Raw genomic sequence first — 19,416 nt, 5'->3', positions numbered from 1 at the left:
AAATTTTCTAAACTCAGCAGTAAATTACTTTGTCATGAAATAGTTTAGGACATAAAACGCTGATAATGAAATACATTTCCTTTTTCATTTAACTCTCCTAGGTACTGTATTATTTAATTTTTTTCATTTCCCTTAAACAAAGTACAGTTTGCATATACATAAAAAAGTTCCCATTCAGCTTCTGTTTAGACTTACTACAAAATTCTTTTTTTTTTTTTAAAGATTCTATTTATTTATTTGACAGACAGAGATCACAAGCAGGCAGAGAGGCAGGCAGAGAGAGGAGGAAGCAGTCTCCCCACCAAGCAGAGAGCCCGATGTGGGGCTCGATCCCAGAACCCTGAGATCATGACCTGAGCTGAAGGCAGACGCTTAACCCACTGAGCCACCCAGGCGCCCCAGTTACTACAAAATTCTTAAATCAGAGTGATCAACCTCTCATAGGAAAAAAACTATGAGAAAAAAAAAAGCTATCAGGAAAAATCCCTTTATTTCTATCAAGGCCTCCGAGCAAAGCCACACTGGCTTCTTCTTTGTTGAGGATCTCTGCTTCTCTGCTGAGGATCACCTGCACCTGTCTCAGTCACCCTAACTTTCTGTTTGCACAATCTCTTTAACTCAGGCCTAACTTCCAAGCATCCACTCCAGAGTATATAACCCAGAACCTTATCCTTTGCTACTCACGATGATAAGACCTCCTCTTTCTAGATTTTTCAGCCCATGACCTCACCCAAACCTACAGAAAATACACATGCCGGCTCGCAATACCTCACCTGTGCCTCATTCTCTGTCCCTTCCTGCCTTTACCTCCTCCGCGAGTCTGCTCCCAGAATCCCCTTCTTTCCCAGCTTACCAAAATCTAGCCTGCCACAGAGGACTTTTCCTCACTATTTGAAAATATGTCCAGGTCTCCTTTGTACTCCAAAACAAAACAAAGACAAGCAAAAACCTCTTTAATATAAAATTCTTGAAATATTTTTGCCACATTTGCTGCTTACAACTCTAAGCCCTTCTCTTCCCGTCCTACCCCTTGAAAGCCGGATTGTGTATCTAACCCTGTCATGGAATGCAGGCTTTTTTCTCTTTGTCCTCAAACTTTCTGATCTCTGCAGCATGTGTTGCTATTCCCCAGTTCTTTTTTTCCACCTGCTGCCTCTGTTTAAAAAGACTACTTAGGGCGCCTGGCTGGCTCAGTCAGTGGAACACGCAACTCTTGATCTTGAGGTTATGAGTTCAAGCCCCACACTGGGTATAGAGATTACTTAAAAGTCAAATCTTAGGGGCACCTGCCTGGGTGGCTCAGTGGGTTAAAGCCTCTGCCTTCGGCGCAGGCCATAATCTCAGGGTTCTGGGATCAAGCCCCGCATCAGGCTCTCTGCTCAGTGGGGAGCCTGCTTCCTCTCACTTTCTGCCTGCCTCTCTGCCTTACTTGTCATCTCGGCTGTCAAATGAATAAATAAACTCTTAAAAAAAAAAAAATCAAATCTTAGGGCACTTGGGTGGCTCAGTCAGTTAAATGTCTGCCTTCCATTCAGGTCATGACCCTGAGTCCCAGGATCAAGTCCCACATCATGCTCCCCACTTGGTGGGTAGCCTCCTTCTCCCTCTGACCCTCCCCGCTCTGGTGCTCTCTCTCTCAAATAAATAAAGTCTTTTAAAAAAATAAGTAAAAATGAAATAAAATAAAAATCTTAAAAAAAAAAAAAAGACTACCAATTCTCAGTTTCCGTAAGACCATTCTACTAAGTATCAGTTGAGTCCTCTATGTACCGTTTATATCCGTCTCTACTCCAAAACACTTTTTAGAATATTTGTGGGTCATAGAAAAAAATTAACCTGCTGACAAGTATTTGAGGAGGTATGAAACACCCAGGATAAGGGGACACAGTTATAAATGGGCTTATAATTTAATTGGAGCATTTAAGATAAAAAATATATATAGCAAAATTATGGGAGAATACAAAATAATACATCAAGGGTTAAACTACAGTATAGGGTTGATAGGAGTTAAAATTGTTAGAAGTTTGTTGAAAAAAATTTGGGAGGGTATTTGGCATTATCTTCAAAAAAGTTTTAAGCATATATATTTTCAGACCAAACACTATCGAAATTTTTCAAGCCTACCACCTCAAATCTACAAAAACACATATGTGTACAAAGACACACACACAGTTATTAAATGCCACACTTCTGGAAATTAAGAAAAAGACTGGCAACAGTCAACATGTTACAGGGATATGCTTAAACAATAAAGATCTGATTAGCTCTCATAACTGGAGAATCATGCAGCCAATTTTTAAAAATGAGGTAGGAACTCTATGTGATGATGAGAAAAGATCTGGAAAAAAGTTACACAGCAGTGTGTATAGTATGATTTCATTTGTGTAGGGAGGTGACAGTTTTATATCATATGCATAGAAATGTCTAGAAAAATAAATTGATTACTGATTCCTTTTAGAGAACAGGAACTGCCAGTCATTGTATTTTCACTCTATTCTTTTATTTTGTTTGAATTTATCATCAGCATGTTAAAAAAAAAACCTGTTTTTCCAAATACAATCTTAATACCCTAACAGGGTCAAATGATGCTAGTAAGCAAAATACAAAAATTTTAGGCATTTAAAAAAATTAATGACAGGAGAGTTCATGAATATAACGATCTTACCAGAGGATATGATAAATTCTCTCTATCCTATCTCAGCACTTTTGGTGCTGAATGAAGTTGCATCATAGAATGAAGCAGCATCATAGAATGTCCCTTCTGTTGGGGCACCTGGGTGGCTCAGTCAGTTAAGTGTCTGCCTTTGGCTCAGGTCATGATCCCAGGATCCTGGGATCAAGTCCCGCATCAGGCTGCCTGCTCAGCGAGGAATCTGCTTCTCCCTCTCTACCTCTCCCTCCTGCTCGCTCTCTCTCTCTCAAATAAATAAAATGTAAAAAAAAAAAAAAAAGAATGTCTCCTCTGTCATCAACCTACAAAATGAATGAAATTTGCCAAAAAGGGGGGGCGGCGGGGGGGGACTTAGGCCGTAAACACTAAAAAATGGTGATGGCAAAGGACAAAAATAAGAGAAAATTCTGGTGAAGTAAGTAGCATTATTCAGCTTCATGACCCTTATTCCACTCCTCAGATGCAGTGAAGGAAAGAAGATAAACCAAAAACTCTTGCAAATTCTTATGAAGACTCTTCAGTTTGCAGAGAAATCTTTTAGAGTAATTAGGCAAGGCCTAGAGAAATCAAGGGAAACCCGTTAGGAGGAGAACCATTACAAAGCACCGTGGGACCTCAGCAGAGGTAAGAAGGATGACCTGACTGGTTTCATCTGAAGACACTGGGATGATCTGGGGAAATGAGCCTAACAAGCACACAGGACTGAGATACACCACGACTGCGAGGAGTGGAAGCTGCACTCTCATCCGATTAAGCACCACGTCCCAGTGCTTCCCCAGGCACCGCACTCTGCCCTGCCAAACACTCTTTCTCTCCCAGTACAAAAGGGCCCAAGCACCGATACCCCATGGAGAGAAAAACATATTGGGGTTGTGGGGAGCAGAATCATGGGCTGGCCTCGGACTTGGCAGCAGGTTAAAAATGGAGGTAGTGTAGCCTACGAGTTCACTGCACGGGCTCAGAAGCCATACTGGCTGGGAAACCACAACACCAGTATTATCCATGTGACTTTGGACAAGGCAACCTCTCTGTGCCTCTCTGTGCCAGGCACCCCAAAACTAAATAGCTTTCTTAAACTGCACGTAAGAGGTAATCTTGTTCTTGTTAGTTGTAAAATGTAGAAAATAAGGCACGTTCTCATAAGCTCTTGTTCTCTTAAGTTGTAAAACGTAGAAAATAATCTCGTCAGGCCGTTGTGAGGAATAAATAAATATACTAAATGTTTAAAATAAGTACTTGGCACATTATGCTTAGTAAATAAGAGCTACAAGTTCTGAGGTAAATAAAATCATAATCAGCCATGCCATCATTCATGAATAAAGGCAACTTTTAGACATTCATCATCATTAGAGTATTTAGGGAGCATAATATACTTTTCCTTGGGAAAAGGGACCTCAGTACAAATTAAAAATACCAAGAGATAGGGACGCCCGTGTAGCTCAGCCGGTTAAGCGTTCGACTCAGGGTCCTGAGATCTAGCCCAGGCATTGGGCTCCAGCACCAGCTCCGTGCTTAGTGCAGTCGCCTTGCCCCTCCCCCTGCTCACAAGCACTCCCTTCCTCTCCCTCGCTCTAATTCTTTCTCCAATAAATAAAATCTTTAACAAAAAACGAAACAAAACAAAAAAAGAGCTAATAGCTCTTAGGCTCTCAGAGTGAAGAAACACTTGTCTGGAATTCCGCAATGTTTTCAGAGTCTCTTCAATTAATTCTTTAATCAGTTAAGTTCATGTAAAAATAAATAGTTTCTTGTTTTTTAAAGATTTTATGTATTTATCTGACAGCAAGAGAGAGAGAGAGAGCCTGACCTGGGGCTCAATCCCAGGACCTCAGGACCACGTCCTAAGCTGAATGCAAATGCTTAACGACTGAGCCACCCAGGCACCCCAAAACTAAATAGCTTTCTTAAACTGCACATAAGAGGTAATCTTGTTCTCATAAGTCACCTCAGGATATCCCAGTCTCTCCTGTACGTGCATAATCAAAAAACAATGTCTGAGAAGCCACTCACCAAATGTTAACATGTGGTGATTCTGTGCTTGCTTCAGCAGCACAAGGATTGAAAAAAAACACTTGCTAATTTCCAGGCAGTGAGGTTTTGAGTATTAATTATTTTCTTTAACTTTCTGAATTTTTTGGTATGATCATATATCATCTTATACATATAAACTTACTAATTAAAAAAGAAAAAGAGGCTGGGCGCCTGGGTGACTCGGTTGAGCAACTGCCTTTGGCTCAGGTCATGATCCCAGACTTCCAGGATCAAGTCCTGCATCGGGCTCCACGCTCCTTGGGGAGTCTGCTTCTCCCTCCGACCTTCTCTCTCATGCTCTCTCTCACTCATTCTTCCTCAAATAAATAAATAAAATCTTTAAAAAAAAAAAAAAAGGCAGTTAACTCCGTTAGTACCAATTTCAATAAGTCCTATGTACTGCAAAGCCATAAAAACCTCATTCTATGAAGTGTACATCAGTCTGTAGAGAATTATTCAAAGTCCGTTCAACATACTCAACTCACCAGGAAGGGCTGCTTTACTTATAATTCCTGTCAGCAGAGCCAGTTCCTGCAAGGAGCCGGCGCTCACGTCCTGACAGCGCAGGATCGCTTGGATGGTATCCGAATGGGAAATGAGAAACTGCAGCACCTGAGCCGGGCCAAGGGAGGAGAAACAGAAAAAAGGGAGGTCAAGACGAGCACATTTTTTCTACATCTGTAATTCATCTTTTTAATAAAGCCAAAGCACCAAATGTGATGTCATGAATCACAGTGAACGTAATTTAAGTGACTGTCTTCTGCATTTATTGTTTATTTCCTCAAGAAGCAAACATTTACCTAAAATGCAAAAGAAAACCAAAGATGATTTCAGCTTTTAGAAATTACTGTACTCAGAGGCTAGGGTAGAAAAGTATAATATAACTTACAACTACTACATGAAAACTATTACTTGACCCTTATTTTGTTTATTTTTATCTAAATGGAACTAGAATAGGAATTTAGAATGAGTGGGGATAAAAATCCCTGAATTTAAGTTGCTCTGTGAAAATCTGACTAGCCTGACATGAAAACAATCACATAAAAGCTTTTGTTAAATTCTCCTTTTGATATAATACAAATATGATAAAAATCCTGACCTCTAAACTCTGCCCTTCCACTGTGGCATTTTCAAGTGAACTTTCATGGAGGAATCCAATTATTTTTACATGTAATGTCTTCTCAACTAGATCATAAATGCCTCGAAGGCTGAACTATGTTAAAACAAGCCAAACATCTGAATCACTCAGGAACTGTGCCCCCTTTTATTTTTTATTCAGATTCCTGGCCTTAGCCTGTAACTATTGGATATAGAACTCTGCAATCTTATTATTATTATTTTTTTTAATGAGGGTTCCATGCTGGGTCCCAATGTGGGGCTTGAACTCACAACAGTGAGATCAAGACCAGAGCTGAGATCAAGAGTTGGATGCTTAGAGAAAGGGGAACCCTCCTACACTGTTGGTGGGAATGCAGGCTGGTGCAGCCACTCTGGAAAACAGTGTAGAGGTTCCTCAAAAAGTCGAAAATAGAGCTACCCTAGGACCCAGCAATCTCACTACTGGGTATTTACCCCAAAGATACAAATGTATTGATCCAAAGGGGCACGTGCACCGGAATGTTTATAGCAGCAGTGTCCACAATAGCCAAACTATGGAAGGAACCTAGATGTCCATCAACAGATGAATGGATAAAGATGTGGTGTATATATATAATGGCATACTATGCAGCCATCAAAAAACCGAAATCTTGCCATTTGCAACAACATGGATGGAACTAGAGGGTATTAATGCTAAGTGAAGTATGTCAATCAGAGAAAGACAATTATCATATGATCTCTCTGATAGGAGGAATTTGAGAGGCAGGGCAGGGGGTCATGTGGGGAAGGGAGGGAAAAAAATAAAACAAAATGAGATCGGGAGAAAGACAAACCATTAAGAGACTGTTAATCTCATGAAACCAACTGAAGGTTGCTAGGGGGTGGTGGGATAGGGATAGGGTGGCTGGGTTATGGACACTGGGGAGGATATATGCTACAGTTTAAGTGCTGTGAAGTGTGTAAGCCTGATGATTCACAGACCTGTACCCCTGAAGCAAATAATACATTATACGTTAATTAAAAAAAAAAAAAAAGTTGGACACTTAACTGACTGGGCCACCCAGACACTCCTCAGTAATTTCTATTTTTAAAACAAGCTCCTCAGGGGATTCTGCCACAGCCAGTACAAGAGTGCTATTAGAGAATCTTGTATCATCAGAATGTCCCACTTCTAATTAAAAAAAAAATCTTAATCTCAATAAAGGAGAAGACAAGGAAAGTCTTTTGAGTTTTAAAGAACTGACTCCAAGGCCACATACAGAAGTGGCAGGACGTACTAAAGCAGCATAAAACAAGGGGCCATGCTGGAAAGAGCAGCATTCTACCTCAGTGACATAAGCCTAAAGACTGATGGCAGGGAGGGGCGCCTGGGTGGCTCAGTGGGTTAAAGCCTCTGCCTTCGGCTCAGGTCATGATCTCAGGGTCCTGGGATCGAGCCCTGCATCGGGCTCTCTGCTCAGCAGGGAGCCTGCTTCCTCCTCTCTCTCTCTGTCTACTTGAGATCTCTGCCTATCAAATAAATAAATAAAATCTTTAAAAAAAAAAAAAAAAAAAGACTGATGGCAGGGAGAACACCTAAAATTACCATAAAGTATGACACAGTTCCTGGGGGTGTCACAATAATAGAGCAGTATAATCAAAATCTGCTAGTCATAATGGTAAGTCTCATCAGTGAATGGCTAAACTATACACAGATTATTAGTTTAAAGAAACAAAGTGGGTTTTTTTTTGAAGGTTTCATTGAAAAGGGATGAAAATAAAACTGATTTCTGGTGCTCAATGAAAAAGATTTTTATTAGTTAGAAAATTCACTTATCTCAATTCGTTCTCTAAATATCACAACCCAATGGGCCATAATCATCTATCTTCCATATTTTCTGCAAGGCCTAAAATGGTGTACGGCCTCTCAATAAATCTCTGGTTAAATTACATTTTAGAAGCCAGTTTATTCCTATTACAATAACCACTTTCTTTTACAGAAGAACAAATTTAGAGATCTTGCTTTCCATCTCACTATTCTATTCTTCGCTGTGGGGTTTCATTCAAATAAGAGCGGGTCAATGAAGTTCACAGCAAAGTACTAGGGGCTGGCTTTCGACGCCTAGGGCTGTCACAGATAGTATGGTCAAATCACGGATGTGGTCTATGCCTCGGGTTTGTGCAGTGGTAAAATGAGGACCGACACCGTCTATACCAAGGGCTCTTCTCACCTGCCCCGCTGCCTGCAAGTGCTGGGCCGTGCTGGACGTGAGGATGACCTGGCACAAGCGGAGCGCCGGGAGCAGAATCTGCCGGTAGCGGTCCACCGGGGCGGGGATGAACACTGGCGGGTCTCTCATGCCGAACATGCTTCATTCATTTCCACCCAACAAGGAGAGAGCGACAGTCCAAGAGTTAAGGGATGCTAACAGTTCCTGCCCATCTCCATGGCAAGCAATCACAGGTGCCTGATTAAGGTGTGAGGCTACTAAGGAGAACTCGGCATCCCGTACCAACAGTAAAAACGGAGTTATTTCAATTCTGAAAAATCGTGGTAAAGAAAATCTGTATAATTTGAAGACAATGCTTAGAACTTCAATATATTTATTCTACTCTAAATGCTTCTGTGGGCCACAAAAACTACAAACAAGAAACAGATAAAAAACTTTATTTTCTCCACATTTCCTTCTCCTGTACGCAGAGCCACAAATGAGTCCACATTGTCCATTACACTAATAAATCAAGATTTGAAAAAGTTAAAATGAGGGGCACCTTGGTGGCTTAGTTGGTTAAGCAACTGCCTTCAGCTCAGGTCATGATCCTGGAGTCCCGGGATCGAGTCCCACATCGGGTTCCCAGCACCACGGGGAGTCTGCTTCTCCCTCTGACCTCCTCCCCTCTCATGCTCTCTGTCTCACTCTCTCTCTCGCTCAAATAAATAAATGAAATCTTTAAAAAAAAAACTTAAAAAAGTTAAAATGAGGCTGTAAAATTTCACTTTTAAAATAAAGTATTAATAAGCTATCATTTATTATAAATGTTTACATTTAAATTTTTAAACAAAAGAAAATGGTTGCCTGTTGAAGAGAAGGGAATGGAAGCAAAATACAGAAATAAGAAAAAGGCTTTGCACAGACAAGTGATTAGATGCCAATAGCTAAAGAATGTAATTAACTCAATCCTCTTTACATAAAGGGGAAAATAATAATTCTCATGTTTAAGATTTCAGAAAGCAATATAAAAAGAAAAAAAAAACATTTCTTTGCTGGAGGTAAAATAGTTCTACAGTTAATCCTGAAATACTCAAATATTCAATTTGGCAATTGATCTTTTGACAAAAATTAGTAAAACTGACCTAAGTGTTATTTACTGCTAAGAGGGTATGCTAACAATATTGTAGCCAGGTAGACAAAAATGAGGGAAAAAAAAAACCCATATTCAAACTGAACTGAGATATCTGTTAAAAAGCTTGAAACCTAAAAATAGTTTGACTAAAAGATTTCAAATGTGCAAAGAGTTAGTAAAATGATACAAGAAAAATATAAAATACTATTCAAATCATCAGGAATAGGAAATCTACAACAAATTATAATTTCACTATAATACTTTAAAGAATCACACTACAACTAAAAATAAACGTGTTTTTTTGAAGACTTTATTTAGAGAAAGAGAGCAAGCACAAGTGGGAGGGGTAGACAGAGAGAGAAAATCTCAAGGAGGTATCGAACTGACCTCTGGGGCCAATGCAGGGCTTGATCTCAGGACCCTGAGATCATGACCCAAGCCAAAATCAAGAGTCAGATACTCAGTCACCTGGGCTACCCAGGCACCCCTAAAAATATATGTTCTATTGAACAGAACACTAAAGTTGGGAAGAAAAACATTTACTAATAAAATCCTCTATTTTCCTCTTAACATTACTGCTCTAAAATGGAAAGGATTAGGTCCCTCCTACTTTTATCCTCACTAGCAACTTCCATTTATTAGTAAATGGCAGGACAGAGGACCCAAAAAGCGTCATCAAGATGAAAGAATACTGCTCAAACAGAATGATAAACCAATGGCAAAATAATGTTTGGAATATTTTTTTTCCTCACTGATCCTTTACAGTGAAGAATTAGTAAGGAAACAGCACCAACGTGTAGGGACACTTACCTCTGTGGGTCCATCTCTGGGCGCATGTCATAGACCTGGCACTGTGCCAGTCTCACTATCACCCCAGACCTCAGCAGCTCTAAAGCACCCTGCTGTATCTTAGCCACTCTTGTAAGAAATGCCTAAGAAGTTACAAAGGGAAAAACATCAGTACAGAAATCATTTCCAAGGGCCTCAGATAAAAATAAGACTCTCTCCCAGCACATTTCTGATCTTCGATCACACTGAAGAGAAACTCTGAGCTAGCTATGCAGGGGCACATTAGACTACATTTCTCAGGATTCTGTGAGGACTGAATGGCACCACACATCTCAAGTGCTGCCTCCAGTGCCTTGCATGAAAATAAGTACTCAACTCCACAGGAGTTTCTCTTACCATCATGTGGGCATAGGGAGGGCAGGGAAGACTGTTTTGCCCACAGCTCTATCTCTAGTACCTAGTGCCACACCTGACATGTAATGGGTATTTAATAAATACTTACTGAATAACCAAAGGAAGGGAAAGAACTTCATAAGGAATCTAAACTTCAGTGCTCCTATTATTATGACACGGTAGTGTTTTCAACCAGGAGGGAACAGAGAAAAAAAATTTGGAGGAAAGGAAATGATGGATTATAGGCTGTCCTGAAAATCCTGTGTTAAACTAGAACTAGCACATCGATACTAGAATGTTCACCAGGCAGCTAATGGTCTGAATTTTATTGTGAAGAGAAAATTTTGCTCATGGCTCTCCTCAGAGGACTGAGTGTCCAATCATTTGCCATCATCAGCAACCTGACTGAGTAGCGGTTCCATGACCCAACCAACACCCTCAGGATCACTTCAACTCAACTTCAGCAGCCTAGAAGACGCATTTCTAACACGGTTCCAAATTTCAAACTCCTTAAAATGATTACAGCTTACATGACAGAAATATTCGAAATGGTGGTCACATTAATGTTCTTTAATCTAGTTACAGCTCTAAGAGGCAGTGAGCTGTTGACCTAACTTCAAATGAACATAAAGCCTTACCATTTTGGATTCGTAAGTATAAAGCGCTTTTAAAAGGGGAGGTTGTGGAGTTAGTAAGCTTTGCAAAGTATGGTCATCTTCTACCAAGCTGTCCACAAGCACCTTCAAATAGCCACTGTTAGAAAGATACAAAAGCCACTGCTGCTGCTTGTCTACGGAGACAATCCGATCAAGAAGAGCCAGCGCCAGCATCTGAGGGAAGAACAAATCACAGTCTGGCCACCAGAATCATCAACAGAAACTGCCTTCATGTGAAAATACTTAGCACTTTTCTTACAACGGGAATGGTAGCTAACAATAATATTTTCTTATTTTGTGGGTTTGTTTGTTTTTTTTTGAGAAACTGAAAGCTATGCATACAGAATCTCAGTTTATTAATAAAAGGAGGAAAGGGACTTTTTAAAATAGCTTTTTTTTTTCCTAACTGTGAAGTTTTAATTGCTCATTACAGGAAACCTAGAAAATATAGAAAAGAATATAGAAATACATGGTCTGTTAATCCATTTTTGGTCTCTCTCTCCTCCCAGTCTTTTTTCTTTTCTTTTCCTTGTTTTGTGTGTGTGTGTGTTTTTTTTTAAAGATTTTATTTATTTGAGATAGAGAGTGAGCGAGAAAGAGAACACGAGTAGGGACGGGGAGAGAGAGAAGCAGGCTCCCCGCTGAGCAAGTGTCCCAATGCAGGGCTCGATCCCAGGACCCTGGCATCATGACGCAAGTGGAAGGCAGACACCCACCTAACTGAGTCACCCAGGCACCCCAGTCTTTTTTCAATGCATAAGAACACTTACACTTTTTCAACATAATTGAGAACTTACTATATAGTTTATATCTTATCCTATTTCTTAAAATCTCATTTCCCACAGTCTTCAAACACAGTTGACCCTTGAACAACACAGGGGTTAGGAGCACAGTGGAAAATCCACGTATAACTTAAGAATCCCCACTGCCTTACTTACTAACAGTCTACTGTTGACCAGAAGCCTTGCTGGTAATATAAACAGTAGATTAAAACAAAAAACAAAAAACAAAAAAGAGTAGATTAACATATGTTTTCTATGTTCTATGTACCATATACTGTATTATTCCAATAAAGTAAAGCTAGACAAGAGAAAATGTTATTAAGGAAATCATATGAAGGGGGAGCCTGGGTGGCTCAGTCAGTTAAGCGTCTGCCTTCAGCTCAGGTCATGACCCCAGGGTCCTGGGATCAAGCCCAGCATTAGGATCCCTGCTCAGCAGGGAGTCTGCATCTCCCTCTCTCTCTGCCTTTCCCTCCCTCTGCCTCCTTGTTCCTGCTCATGTGCTCTCTCTGTCTCTCACTCTCTCTGTTAAGATAAATAAATAAAATCTTTTTTTCAAAAATCTTAAAAAGAGAAAATACATTTACAGTGCTGTACTCTATTTGTCAAAACAAATCTGTGTGTAAGGATGGCCGGGTGGCTCAGGTGGTTAAGCGACTGCCTTCAGCTCAGGTCATGATCCTGGAGTCCAGGATTGAGTCCCCTATCGGGCTCCCTGCTCAGTGGAGAGTCTGCTTCGCCCTCTGACCTCCCCTCTCGCATGCTCTCTGTCTCTCTCAAATAAATGAAATCTTTAAAACAAACAAACAAATCTGTATATAAGTGGACCCATGCAGTTCAAATCCATTGTTGTTCAAGGATCACTTGTATATGATTCAGAGGCTATGAAATTCTCCACTAGCAGGAAGTCATTTTCTCACTGCATTATCACCAGTATGACACAATATTTTAAAAGAACTATAAATGTAAGAAAGACATATTCAGTATAAAAGCTGTGCCTCCAGCATTCTCTTAACCAAAATCTTCCTTAAGCAGCATTTCTAACAGTGTAGGGCCAATTTCACAATCAGCAAAAAGATTATTCTGAGGGAAAATTCTAAAAAAAAACTGAGATTCTGAACAGAATTAAAACATACGAATAAACAACAGAAATTCCAAATCATAGCAAGTAAGAAAATTCACTAAAATATATTATAGAAAACAATTCTCAATATGCAACACGCATTTGAAAAGTTGATTCAGTTTATACCTTAGTAAGTCAAAACACTTATTCACTCATTCTGCTAAATAGAGTTACTATACCCTTCCAATCTCATGACCATCACAGGCATCTCGACAGACCACTTCCATGAGCGCAGCACCGTAGCTCTCAATGATGGCTATGTTTTCTCGCTGTAATTTACTAAATACATCTTCAGGGGCTGTCAGCCTTTCCCACATGGTTTTCTTGGCTAATAGGGTTATAAAAGAAAACATCGAAAATACTCCAATAAAAAACAGTTTGGTAACTGAGTACACCTCATACAGACGAGAAAAAAATCCCTTCATTATCGCATGTACCCACAGGCCCACCAACCAAAGGGTCCACGCAGGCGAATGTCAAGGACCCAACGCACACATTCCATGTATGTACACTAAGATAACAATGTAATACGTATTAGGAGAAGGATAGACTAGTTATTCTTAAAGAAATCAAGATGAATTATAAGAGTACAAGAGAACCAATACCCTGTGTTTATTCTGCTAACCAACCTATTTTCATCCCTTATTGAGATCTATGAGAAATGTGGCTAAAAAAATCAGGTACAACGTAGACCAGTATCTGCTTCCCAAAAAATTAAGATAATTTTATTCTTTTATATTGTGTAATTGAAATACTTATTAAAAGAAAGAGTATACCCTGTATCTTAAAGATATGATCATACATCATATATCTTAAACATGAGATTCACGTAACCTTCCAGAAAAGTTTCAAAAGTATATTACATAAAGCCATGACCTGTATTTGAAACCAATCTTGTGATGTTTTTTCCACCTACTACACAGCAGCTGTTTTAAAATTAAAGAAAAGTTCTCGAGATTAACTGATCAGAATGGAGAGTAAAAATGAAGCAGGATTAATCATGAAAAATAAAAAAGTTAACCCACATTGGGCCTACATTCCATTATAAAGTTTGCAGCAGGCAAACTTTCAGTTTTAATATTTTTTCCCTAAAATATTTTTAGCACTACTATGAATTTTATTTGTTATAGTTATTTTTAATTTCAAATAGTGTCAAAGGAGGGTATGTTTTGACGTTTCTCAATGTCACTCCCTTCGGTCATATGGTCCCACCTACTTCTCAGCCTCACTTTCCACTCTTTGCCTCTCCCACTAGCTGCCACCACACGAGCCTTTATGTTTCTGAAATTTACCACTTTGGCCTCAGGATCTCGTGCACTTTGATTTCTCATGGTTTTCCTCAGGTCTCAGCATGGCTGCCTCCTCTTCATCATTCCAGCCTCTAATGTCACTTCTCAACTACCTCCAACACTCCCTCCACTACTACATACAGACACATCACAAACTGTCCCTTCTTCAAACATACCTTATAAATTACTGCCATACAAACTTTTCTAAATACCAACTTCGTATAACTTTTCTAAATAATTTAAAATGCCTGGGGCACCTGGGTGGCTCAGTCAGTTAAGCAGGTGCCTTTGGCTCAGGTCATGATCTCAGGGTCCCAGGATTGAGTCCCCATCAGGCTCCCTGCTCAGTGGGAACTCTGCTTCTCCCTCTGCCTCTGCCGCTGTTCATTGTCTCTCTCTCAAATAAATAAATAAAATCTTCTAAAAAACAAAAAACCACTGTATAGTTTTGGGGCACCTGGGTGGCTCAGCTGTTAAGTATCTACCTTCGGCTCAGTCATGATCCCAGGGATCAAGCCCCACATGGAAATCCCTGCTCAGCAGGGAGTCTGCTTCTCCCTCACTCACTCCCCCTGCTTGTGTTCCCTCTCTGGCCGTCTCTCTCTCTGTCAAATAAATAAATAAAATCTTATAAATAAATAAATAAATAACGAAATAGCTGTCAATGCTTAATCCAACCATCTCTAACACTGCAATTTCATTGTCAAGGTCATTAATAATACGGTCCTACCCTCTCTACTTGACTTTATTTGCCATCAAACTTCTCCCCTACTTATAGGCCACTCTCCTTAGTCTTTACTCCCTCCTAGTCTGGGCTTTGCCTGAAAAGCCCTCCGCCATTTATTCCTGTGTAAATACATCTTTACCTGCAAAGAACAGTGAAAGTCTTGATCTTTTCTTTTATCTCTTACCTCTTATAGATTCATACTTGGGGTTTGAAAACTAAGGACTGCGGGCAAAATCTGACCTGTTTTTAAAAAGCTTAATGAAAATGCAACAAACTCACGGTCCTTCATTTGCAGTCTCTCTGGCTGCTATCACACTATAATGGCAGGGTTGAGTAGCTGCAACACAGAGCATATGGCTTGCAAGCCTAAAATACTTACTATCTGGCCCTTTACAGAAAAAGTTTGCTGGCATCTGGACCATATCATCCAATTTAACACTTCCTCTTTTATAAGTACATATATTGTCATTTCTACTAGAATATAATCCTTATGAAAACAAGAACCCAATTAGTATTTTCTGCTTCTTAGATTAAAAATAACCAACCCCACCAAACGATTACTGATTTTTATTTGTATTACGAAAAACTGGAAATGATCCTAATGTCCAAAAATGGGTAAGCTAAATAAATTACAGTATTTTCTAAGTGATAAAATGTACAGAGCTATTAAAAACATTACTTAAGAAAAAAGTTCATAAAATATTGAGTGGAGAGAAAAGGGAAATTATAAATAAGTACAAAATGATGGCTGACTCTAACCAAAATCTTGTGGTAGTTCTTAGCAGGGTAAAATGTGTGACCTCTTCTTCCTCTTATTTATTAGTATGTTCTAAACTTCCTACATTCAGTATGTATTTTGAAATAAAAACTAAAAGCTAAAAATGGTTTCTAAATGCCTGATTATTAACTTTTAGTCAGGTTCTCAGGTTTGATTTTTTTGGTCTTTTTTTTGAGAGACAGAGAGAGAATGCATGCCCATGTGTGTGAATTATGGGGGCAGAAGAAAAGGGAGAGAATCTTAAGAAGGCTCCATGCCCAGCTTAGAGCACAAAACAGGGCTCCATCTCACAACCCTGAGATCATGACCTGAGTCAAAATCAAGAGTCAGTCACTTAACAAACTGAGCCACCCAGGCAGCCCAGGTTCTAAACGAACAAATGAGAAATGGACATCTAAATTCACATCAAGCAAAGAGCCTACACGTAACTACAATACATACACATATAGCTGCAGCTAGTGTTTTTAAGTCTCTTATTGGAATCAGACTCAAAAGAACAGAGTCAATAGCAGGTATGATTCTCTATGAAATCCTTTTAGTCCCACTATTTTATGAATTATACATGTATTTATACTATAATACCAGATCCCACTAATGCCTAGATCATAAAAACTGAGAATCTCACCAAAGGAGTCTAAAAAATTTAATAATGGCAATAGATTGTCTTTTCTAAACCCTTTTTTACAAAAGATGAATTGATATTATGGTTTCACAAAGAATAATATTCTTGCTCAAAAGTTACAAAAGCCCCCAAAGAATTATGAGCAGAACAGAAAATTCCTTATTCTTATGAAAATTTCTAATGATTACTTATAAATAAAGTATAAAACTGAGTATCATTAACTTGTCAAAATTAAGAGAAAAGAAAAGCCAATTTAAAACTATGAGAACATGGGGTGCCTGGGAGGCTCAGTCAGTTGAGTGTCCAATTCTTGATTTCGGCTCAGGTCATGATTTCATGGCTTATGAGATCAAGCCTTGTGTTGGGCTCTGCACTCAGTGGGGAGTCTGCTTGAAGATTCTCTCTCTCTGCCACCACCCCCCCACACATGAGCATGCACGCACGTGCTCTTTCTCAAATAAATAAATCTTTAAAAAATAAAGAACACATGAGAAAAGCTTATAATAAAGTGTTTAAGATTGTAACAATTTAAACACTTTCAAAATTAAGTAACTGAACCAACATCTTCCATATAGCTGTACCAATCAGCTTATCAAGTTGAATGATAAGCTCCTAGAAAATGAAAAGTTATTAACTTGTTTTAAAAGCAATATAATCCATTTTACTGAGATTACAATAGAACATTCAAACAGGGCTAATCTCATGGAGATAAAACTAAGGCAGATATACTACACTCTCTACTCTGAAGTGTTAGCATAATTTTATAAATAAACTTCTACTGAAAACATTAACCTGATAAAAAAAAAAGTGCTAAAAATGTGTTATCTTTGTAATTATCAATCTGTATTTAAATGGAAAGTATTTTTATAATACTAGAGTTTAGGAAACAAACCAAAAAAGAAATTAGGAATATAACAATGGTGCCTCCTATTAAACATTTAGGCTCTGGTCAAATTATCCATATTTTCTCCTAGTGGTCACTGGTAAAAAAAGAACATAAAAGGTGAAAAGAATACAAAGAGAGATAGTCACGATGTCAACTCTTGTCAACTAACCCCTAGGGATTACACATGCAAAAGCAATGTCATATTTTCACTACCATGTTCTTAACTGGAAAAACATCTAAGAATCTTCCGTATAAGAAGACATGTAAGAATTCACTCAGAGAACGTATGGTTTTGTTCCTCCCCAGATCTGCACTGACAGCTCGAGGTGATGAAATCTACCTGTAGGGATTTTCAGAAAGCTAACTATATACTTAAGAGCCATCTGAATTCCTTTTTCCCTAAACTATATGTTCCTATCCCTTGTCCATTTTTTCTACTGGGTTATTGATTTATAGGTGCTCTTTACACACTAGAAATTAGTCACTTAAAACATGAGCTACAGGGGCACCTGGGTGGCTCAGTGGGTTAAAGCCTCTGCCTTCAGCTCAGGTCATGAACCTAGGGTCCTGGGATGGAGTCCCACATCAGGCTCTCTGCTCAGCGGGGAGCCTGCTTCCTCCTCTGTCTCTGCCTGCCTGCCTTTCTGCCTACTTGTGATCTCTGTCAAATAAATAAAATCTTTTAAAAAAAAAAAAAAGTGAGCTACAAATACATTGCTGGCAGATATTATCTATCAAATTAAAAGGAAAAAATTACAAATTGCAAAAAGACAACAACAACAAAAAAGATGAAGATGTGAGATGCTCTGGTCGGGAGAAGGAACATTCTATTACAGATTGAGAAAGCCGAATTCTAATCTCAGATCTATTACAGACAAACAAGTCATTTAGTCCATGTAAATAAGATTCCTTTTACACAAAACAGGGAAAATAACTGCCCAGTATCCTGTATATATAGCTATGTTAAAAATAAAGTAAGGGCACCTGAGTGCTCATTCAGTTAACTGTCCAGCCCTCCGGTTTCAACTCAGGTCACGATCGCCATGCTGGGCTAGGTGCTCAGTGTAGAGTGTGCTAGAGATTCTCTCTCTCCCTCTCCCTGCACCCCTTCTTCTGCTTGCAGGTGTGCTATCTCTCTCTAAAATAAATAAACTCTTTAAACAATCAATCAATAAATAAGTAAAGTGAAAATGGTATGGAAAAATAAGTATACAGATATTAAAACATCAGTTTCTGGAAGATGCCTGGGTGGCTCAGTTGGTTAAGCATCTGCCTTTGACTCAGGTCGTGATCCCAGGATCCTGGGATCGGGCCCCACATTGGGCCCCCTACTCAACAGGGAGCCTGCTTTTCCCTCTCCCTCTGCTGCTCCCCCTGCTTGTGTTCGCTCTCTCTCTCTCTCACAAATAAATAAAATCTTTTTTTTTTAATCAGTTTTTGTTTTAAAACAAAAAAGAAAATAGATACAGTGTCAAAATATATGTATACACACATGTCCTCAATAAATATTTATTGAATTTAATTCTTCTTTTTCTTTTTTTAGTAGGCTCCATGCTCAGGATGGAGCCCAATGTGGGGCTTAAAATGAAGACCCTGAGATCAAGACCTCAGCTAAATCAAGAGTTGGATGCTCAACCGACTGAGCTAATCAGGCACCCCTGAATTTAATATACCTAATTTGAAACTTTAAAACTCTAGTATCTACGGAATAAAATATTCTGCTATTTAAAATAAGTCAAAATAGGGCTGCCTCAGTGGCTCAGTCATTAAGCATCTGCCTTCAGCTCATGATCCCAGGGTCATGATCCCAGGGTCCTAGGATAAAGCCCCACATTGGGCTCCCTGTTCACCGGCAAGCCTGCTTCTCCTCTCCCACTCGCTCTGCTTATATTCCCTCTCTCACTTTCTCTCTCTCTCTCTCTGACAAATAAATAAATAAAATATTAAAAAAAAGAAATAAAAATAAAAAATAAAAATAAAATAAGTCAAAATTAGCAGCAATTAAGTGGTTAAAAAAAAAAAAACTAAGGGATGAAATTAAAAACAGATCATTTGAAAATTAAAAACAAAGGAGAATTTTCTTTTGTGGCCACACTACTTTTAACATCTTGATAATCATGCCTTTTATAAAAAGCAAGTTGGCGTGCCACCTAGTGGTTATGTGGAGATTTCGCCATAGTTCTACTAAATAGAATATTAAAAAATTTTAGACAAGAGAAACATGGGGGTGACGTGCTGGGGGAGAGG

General features: G+C 39.0%; 1 protein-coding gene across 3 annotated transcripts in view; it reads right to left on the bottom strand.

Moving 5' to 3' along the window:
- Nucleotides 1-19,416, bottom strand: part of NUP205 (nucleoporin 205) — an 82,668-nt gene that overhangs the window by 10,060 nt on the left and 53,192 nt on the right. For all 3 annotated transcript variants that reach the window (XM_004741702.3, XM_013050115.2, XM_045063012.1), the window contains 5 exons: nucleotides 13,047-13,195; nucleotides 10,945-11,136; nucleotides 9,935-10,056; nucleotides 8,011-8,149; nucleotides 5,188-5,314 (listed from right to left, as the gene is read on the bottom strand). In XM_004741702.3, coding sequence (XP_004741759.1) covers nucleotides 5,188-5,314; nucleotides 8,011-8,149; nucleotides 9,935-10,056; nucleotides 10,945-11,136; nucleotides 13,047-13,195 — 729 coding nt within the window. The remainder of the gene's footprint in view (nucleotides 1-5,187; nucleotides 5,315-8,010; nucleotides 8,150-9,934; nucleotides 10,057-10,944; nucleotides 11,137-13,046; nucleotides 13,196-19,416) is intronic.

Source organism: Mustela putorius, unplaced genomic scaffold (assembly GCF_011764305.1).
Source record: "Mustela putorius furo isolate JIRA1106 unplaced genomic scaffold, ASM1176430v1.1 tig00003845_pilon_pilon_pilon, whole genome shotgun sequence".
In the NCBI taxonomy this organism is placed as follows: Eukaryota; Metazoa; Chordata; class Mammalia; order Carnivora; family Mustelidae; genus Mustela; species Mustela putorius.
This window is presented reverse-complemented; position numbering and strand designations above follow the sequence as displayed.